Raw genomic sequence first — 7750 nt, 5'->3', positions numbered from 1 at the left:
TGTGTGTGTGTGTGTGTGTGTGTGGTTGAAGTCTTGTATAGTCCACACAGGATATGAAATCCTGCTCCTTCTGCCTCTACCTCCCAAGTGTTGGCACTTCCATGCCCAGCTTTTTGTTTTTTAAAATAGGGTATAATCTCACTGAAGCTCAGGCTGGCCTCCTGCTTGGAGCAGTCTTTCTCCCAAGTGCTAGGGTTATAGGCACAAGCACCACCCTAGCTTAGGACTCGTTCTTGCTAATGTGTTACCCTCGTGGCAATTGATGCAGTACCTGCAGTAAGTGTAGAAAGTGAGAACTCAACAAATGCATTTACGATCCTCCTAGATCCGTATATTTACAAATATATCACTGCTTCTGTGCTGTCTCTGAAATTTGAAGTACAGAGTATAAACTGATGTGGGGAATGTGCTTTGTCCTGTTACTGCACCAGGGCTACAGTCTGTTGTTAGTAAAGGGCTTTTGAAAAAAAACCTGACTGGTGACATTGTCTCAAAATCACAGCCCACAGGAGGCCTGAGAGTTAGAAACATACCCAAGTCTCATTGAAACAAAAGTTTTAAAAGTATCCACTGTTACTTTTCTTTCTTTCTTCCTTTTTCTTTTTTTCTTTTTTTAATAAGCGTAAACTATAAATTACTATGTTAAAAGTTGTATGATCTATGGGCTGGAGAGATGGCTCAGTGGTTAAGAGACTGCTCTTCTGAGGTCCCGAGTTCAAATTCCAGCACCCACATGGTGACTCACAACCATCTGTAATGAGATCTCTTCTGTGGTGTCTGAAGACAGCTAAAGTGTACTTACATATAATAAATATTTGGGCTGGAGTGAGCAGGGCCAGAGGGAGAAGAAAAAGGGTCTGAAGACAGCTACAGTGTACTTACATGTATAAATCTTTTTTTAAAAAAAAAAAGTTGTATGAGCTAAATGTCTTTGCTTTAAAGGGAGGGGTAGGGGAGGAAACATGCTCAAATTTCTAGGAAATCTGAGGATTCATGATAGATTGGGGATCACGTAGCATATTGGATACTTTTCCTAGGATAAAAATGGAAAGCAAACCTTGAAATTAATGTTGTAGTGAAACAAGACACTTGTACTACCTTAATGACCAATTTCTCACTGGTCTTTGTTGACTGTTGCTCTAGAGAATGATTTCCCTTGGCTCATACAGGTGTGTAGACACGGCCTGCCATGTGGCTGCAGCTCAGGGATGCTTGTACTTGCTCTCTGGCATCTCATGTATGTCCTCCCAAGGGAGCACTTAGGGTGTCAGAGAGACAGAATATTTTTTTTCCTCTTAGGAAAATACTCATTATCTGATAGTTTCAGCCTCAGATTATATAGTGTATCTTAGTTCTTTAATAGTTAAATAGTGAGCGTTTATTTTTGTTTGAGAAATGGGTCTTTTTACAGTACTAAGATCATAAAATTTGTTATATTGAATGTTGGAGAGTTCTTGTTTTTAAAGTAGGCTGTTGAAAGTATGAGTTCACTGTAATCAGTCAATTTAATATTTGAGTGTCTCAGAAGCAGGCAACATGATGGGTTTTGTGTTTTGTTATTGTTTAGCTTATAAGATTAAAAACCATGAGAACCTACTGCCATAACTACTAGTTGTAGGGTTGAGACATGATTACTTGAGCCCATGAGTTCCAGTTTACACCTGGACAGTATCGAGGTTGTAGCTTAAAAAACAAAATTGACGGTGTGAAAGTTAAAAGGTGTAAATTTGTTTTAATAGTTGTACCTACTCCAAGAAAACAAAGAACAAACTCAGCCTGCCATTTTCTCTATCTTCCAGTCTATTCTGTACTTCATTCTTGTTGTAATCTATAGTGTAACACTGTCTAGTCCCTGACTGCTTGAGAAAGCATATGTCCTTGTTCTCCTTAAACTAAAACCTGTAGAAGTAGACACAATGTAGGTGAAACTGAAGTGCTTATAAAAATTAGGTTTAGGAAGAATGTGTTAGTATTGAAAATAATTTTAGCACAAATGATTACTTTCTGTTCTTTTGAAGTGGGTAGACAGTATAAACAATTACTGTATTTTAAGGTGAGCAGTGTATCTAGCTCATATGACTATTTCCATGACAGTACAAGCAATCAGCATTATTGTCTATTATCTTATTGTTTTCTGTGTGAGGTGTTTTTTCTGTATGCATGTGGTTGCACCATGTGCATGCCTGATGTCCTTGAAGATAAGAGTGACCAGATTCCTCTCAAACACAAGTTACAAATAAAGGAGCTGCCATCTGGGTTCTATGCACTCCCAGTTTTTTTGGTTTTTTTTTTTAAATTGTATAGTCCTTGGAACTAGGAAGTTAATTGTAACAGCTCTTGTATTGATAGCTTTTTCTGTAAGGTAGATGGAGAAATGCAGCTGTCACTCTGGCCACATGAGTAGATTCCCAGGCCCCAATACATGCTAGTACCTATCGTAAGTTGAAAGTTACCTTTTCAAATGTTTTTGCTGCTGTTAGTTTGAAAAACTCATGGTTCTGGAGGGCCTGTGATTATCCCCAGAGAAGGTGAGTGTGGCTTTTGTGCACCAAACTAGATGTTTTGTTCATGGGCGTCCTCCTTTTATTTTAGAGAGCTTTAGGCAGATTCGCTGTGACTATTCAATGGGTGTTTTGATAGGCACACTGAAAGTTAATGAAGTGAGTCACTTAAGTGTTGAGACTGAGGGATTGCTGTTGGTCTGTTACTACAATTCCCAGTAAGGTGTTTTGTTTGGGTTGGTTGATTTTGGTTTTTCAGAAGGGTCTCTCTGTAGCTCTGAAACATACTCTAGCTGGACTCAGCTGGAATTCATGAACCGGCTCCTCTACCTCCCAAGTGCTGGGATTAAAGATGTGTGCCACCACAGCCCTGCTCCCAATATGTTTTTTAGGAATACAGAAGTTACTAATAAAAAGTAGGTTGCAATTTCCATTAACAGTTATCCACACTGCCTAAAGGAATTTCTGTCCAGCTTTAGGTTTTTCCATTGCACCCTCCACAGCCTTGTTGATTGTGCAGCTTTGCTGGGCCAGCACAGGGTCACTGAGATACTTTCCTAACCCTTCGGCTGACCTGTGTTGCCGTTAAGTGTTGAGGTTACAAAGGTGCCCATGCCAGATGCCAAATTTGTACCTTATGAGGGATAGAGTCACTCTTTTTTTTTTTTTTTTTCAAGATAGGGTTTCTCTGAACTCATGTAGACCAGGCTGGCCTCAAACTCAGAAATCCGCCTGCCTCTGCCTCCCAAGTGCTGGGATTAAAGGTGTATGCCACCACTGCCTCTTACTAGTCACTTACTCTTACTATATCTTTATGACCTGTCTACATACATCAAGTAAGCAGCAGGATTAAAGTTTGTTCACTTCTGTCCCCTATCATTGGATTATAGATATTCTAGAATCTCAAGTCTTTTCAGAGAGTAGAAACCAGAATCTAGATACATTTTTTATAAGAATTGGCTTATCTTGGGTTCAGCCCAGGTGAACATGGACATCACTTTGATATCAAAGCAGTGGTATCCAAGGAAGTAGGTATGGTGAGAGACTTTTTTTTTTTTTTATTCACTCAGTTCTACCTTTTTCTCTCCAATGCAGTTATATTGTTTGCTTGAAAATGACTGTAAAAAGTTGGTTTTATTTAGTATGTGATAATTTCAGTAAGCTTTAAGTTAATAGTTTTAAGCAAAGCTACAGAATGAAATTTTGCTATTTGTGATGTCTGTAGAAAAGAAAAATAAATTGCTATGATGAGATAAAAGGTCTTTTTCCATCTGGCCTTTTCCCTGCCTTGAGTTACTTGTTGATTTAATTTTTGAAGTAGTGTCTGTTTGCAGTCCAGGCTGGTCTCATCCATGGCAATCCTCCTGCACCAGCACTCTAGACTGCTGGGTTATTAGAAAAATTAAGGTTTTGTTTTGAAATATTTTGCAATTCAGTCTATAGTGTTTGCTTAAGAACACTTAACTTTGAATTGTAAGTATTGTCTTCTTACTATTTCTGTTTCTTTTCTTCTGAAGTCTCTTTTGGAAAAGTTCTTGATCCCTAATGCTTCGCAACCAGAAAGCAAAGTCTTCTATTTGAAAATGAAGGGTGACTACTACCGTTACTTGGCCGAGGTTGCTGCTGGGGATGACAAGAAAGGTAAGCTGGTTTTGCTTGGTTGAGCTTATGTGAAGCAGTTCTGGTATGGATGCCCACCCTTTGAAGTATGCATTCTTCCTGTCAGTTACTTAGAACACTGAGGTGCTTGCTATATGTAGAGCTCTTTCATTCTGTCTTGTGTCTTTTGCCTATGTTGGTATTTTAAACTTGAAGCTTTCTGAAAAGCTAGTTGTATAAGAATGTTTCCTCACTGTTGCACTGGTGTATAACCCCAGAGTGGAATGAGGAAATCACTAGAGAGTGATTGGATGGTTGTGTGTAGGGATGTTTGGCCTGCACGTGTCTTTGTACATGTGTTCAGTAGTATTGGGTGCTGGGAATTGAACCAGGCTCCCCTGGAAGAGCAGCTTTGCCTCAGAGTAATCATTTCATCCCAGCCCTACTCTGAGCTGATCTCTTGACAACAGTGGCTAGTGTGATCCAGGACAGCATTGTGTTTGTTTTAAATAGTATAATTTGGTTAAGAATGTCAGAGGACGCATGTGATCTTAAATGAAAAGTTTGGCTTAAGTAAAGCTGCAGCATAGACTTTGAAAGTGCATTTTACCGTGTTGCATTATCTAGGAATTGTGGACCAGTCACAGCAAGCATACCAAGAAGCATTTGAAATCAGCAAAAAGGAGATGCAGCCAACACACCCCATCAGACTGGGTCTGGCCCTCAACTTCTCTGTGTTCTACTACGAGATCCTGAACTCCCCAGAGAAAGCCTGCTCTCTTGCAAAAACAGTATGTATTTTACCTGTTACTTGGGAATTTGGGCAGTCTTCGTTATTTGAATTCTGAGGTGTACTTTTTTTTTGCATTTGCAGGCTTTCGATGAAGCCATTGCTGAACTTGATACATTAAGTGAAGAGTCGTACAAAGACAGCACGCTAATAATGCAGTTACTGAGAGACAACCTGACAGTGAGTACCCAAAGCAGTCTGTGCTGGGTGTGGCCGGATAACTGAATACAGTCTCCTATCTACTGTTTAATCACACAAAAAAGAAAACTAACATTGCCAGTATTTATAAGATACCATTTTGGGTTTAAATTGTCATTTAAGTTACTCCTTTCTATTTCACTTCTTGAGTAGTTTCGTTTTCATCCCAGAGTCAGTTGTGTGCTTACTCAGCACAAGTAAATCATAATCCAGGTTTCCTGTGGTAGAGGAAGAATCGTGAGTTACTTACAGGCTAGCCTGGACTACATAGTGACAAACCTGCCTGGGCTACATAACAAGATTCTGTCTCAAAACAACAACAGTAAACTTGAGGCTGTTTGTGTTTAACTTGCCTTTGAAGTTGGTTTTCTTGTCCTTTAGTATTCTTTTCATGTTTGGCTGTGACAAGTTACACAGCAAGGGCTGGGTGTGTGGCCCTGGCTCACCTGGTCTCTTTCCCAGGGAAAGTTGGAGTTGATACTTTGCTGTGCTGAAAGTTTGAACAGGAAACACCCGTACCCATTGTTTTAACTAAAACAGCAATTCTTGAGAATTCATTTAAATGGTCCTAATTTATTGTTTAAATTGGGATCCCAATAAAGCCCGTGCTTACAGTTGGCTCCTTGGTTTTCCCTTCTTCGGATAAGTATTGAAGTTTTGAGGCTTAGGTGAAAAAGTTACCCAGCATTTGCTGTGTGTCAGAGTAAAGGTAGGGTCTGGTGAGATGGCTCCAGTGGTAAAGAGCACTGACTGTTCTTCTGGAGGTCCTGAGTCCCAACAATCACATGGTGGCTCACAACCATCTGTAATGGGATCTGATACCCTCTTCTGGGGTGTCTGAAGACAGCTACAGTGTACTTACAAATAAGAAAAGGTAGAAATGAGTGCCTCTGATCTGTCATCTACTGTTTCTGTGTGTGTTCAATTTGTCTAAGAGACTTGTCTGTCCATCCTTTTACATGTCTGTAGCTAAAATTATTTTACTAACTGTAACTGGGGTTGTCTACAAACTTAAGAGACTTAAATGAAAAGGAAACAAGGGCTAATATAGAATGGACTTGCTGCGTGTGCTGGAAGGAGAATTTGGGCCATACATGCACGCACGCATGCATACACACGTGCGAGCGTGGCCAGGGTATTACCACTGAACTGCATCTTCAGCCCAAATGAAAGCACTTGATTCATTAGCTAATTCTAATAGAATATGGGGGGTGGTGAATGTAGCTCATTGGAAAAGTGCCTACCGACGGTGTGTGAGGCCCTGGATGTAGTCCTCAGTACTGCTAAAAATTTATTTTCTCACTGAGCATGGTAACACACCTGTTCAGTTGGTGGGAGACTCAGGAAGGAGAAACAAATTCTAGGCAAAGCAAGAAGAAAAACTAGGTGTCTTACATGTTGTCCAGGCTTGCATTGAAGTGATAGTGGTATTTAAAGTAGACCTTAGATGTGTCACTACTTTTATGGGCTTCTGATTTAATGCTCTCATCCATTGGAATTGTGGTGTGACTACAGAAAAAAGTGTCCTGGACCGAGTAAGAAGGCTGGGCAGCTCTCCTCTGAGCCTTGTTAGCAGGCTGCTGTAACAGCTTGACACCCAGCTGACACAACCAATGCCCACAGGAAAAAGCTGTCCTGTACCTAGTTTGTAATGTTTTTACACAAATGCTAAAGCCCTTAAAGGACAAGAAGGAGGCAGATGGGAGAGGCTGTTGTCTTGTCCGTGAGCACACAGGTTGCAAGAAGGCATTTGGCCAGTTCTGATGACCTTCGGGTCTCTGTTCTAGACCAGACATGGAGGATAACTTGGGGAGAATACATGCTGTTAGATTCCTTTTCCTCCTTTTTAAGTAGTTTGGCTTAAAATATTTTTACATTGAAGCAGTTGAAATAATTTAGAAGCTGTCTTTTAGCTTACTGAAACAGTAGCAATTATGAAAAATTAATAGTGAAAATTATAACACTGCCACACTATGAACACCTTTTTTCTTTTCCCTCCTTCCCTCCCTTCCTACCTTCTTTCTTTCTCTCTTCCTTTCTTTTTCTGTAGAATCATTTTGATTTCTTGCAAATAGGAGAAATATTTTCCTAACTTGAAATGTCAGGAAAGCCCAGTGTGCAGTTAGCTTGGTTGATTGAGCTGCTGCTGCTTTTAGTCTGTGACTAAAAGCCAGCTCACTCAGCTCCACGATCACAGCCTTTCTGGAAAACACTCTAAAAACCATTGGCTTTAGAGCTTTGGTTTTACATATTTGAGAGTCAGGACTTGCTGGGTCAAGGCTCTTTCTCCACTGTGGGTTTGGGGCTGGGTCTTGGCAAGCACTTTATGTCTTAGTGACTAAAACCAACCTGCCATCTTGTCTAGAAGACTGAGATTTCCTCTTCCTGACCATTAGTTATCTAATTCTATTTTGTTAAAGACAAATGTGCTATGTATCTGCCATGCCCTAGGTCAGGCTGTTTTCAGTGATGTCTGTCTTTCCAGCTAAGCGTATAGTCACATGCCAGACGTGTGTACAGAAGGTTGGATGTTTGTTTTGTTTCTCAATCGGAAGTATACTGAAAAACAATCAATCTTTCCCTTTCTTTACCAGTTGTGGACATCGGATACCCAAGGAGACGAAGCAGAAGCAGGAGAAGGAGGGGAAAATTAACCGGCCTT

At 40.3% G+C, this 7750-nt stretch overlaps 1 protein-coding gene across 4 annotated transcripts in view; it reads left to right on the top strand.

Moving 5' to 3' along the window:
* The window catches only part of Ywhaz (tyrosine 3-monooxygenase/tryptophan 5-monooxygenase activation protein zeta), a 21580-nt gene extending 13830 nt beyond the window's left edge, over positions 1-7750 (top strand). For all 4 annotated transcript variants that reach the window (XM_031358428.1, XM_031358430.1, XM_031358431.1 and 1 more), the window contains exons 3-6: positions 4019-4142; positions 4728-4891; positions 4975-5070; positions 7683-7750. In XM_031358428.1, coding sequence (XP_031214288.1) covers positions 4019-4142; positions 4728-4891; positions 4975-5070; positions 7683-7742 — 444 coding nt within the window. In that variant the 3' untranslated portion in view covers positions 7743-7750. The remainder of the gene's footprint in view (positions 1-4018; positions 4143-4727; positions 4892-4974; positions 5071-7682) is intronic.

Source organism: Mastomys coucha, unplaced genomic scaffold, assembly GCF_008632895.1.
Source record: "Mastomys coucha isolate ucsf_1 unplaced genomic scaffold, UCSF_Mcou_1 pScaffold7, whole genome shotgun sequence".
NCBI lineage: Eukaryota > Metazoa > Chordata > Mammalia > Rodentia > Muridae > Mastomys > Mastomys coucha.
The sequence above is the reverse complement of the archived record's forward strand: the minus strand, read 5'-3'. Positions and strand labels throughout refer to the sequence as shown.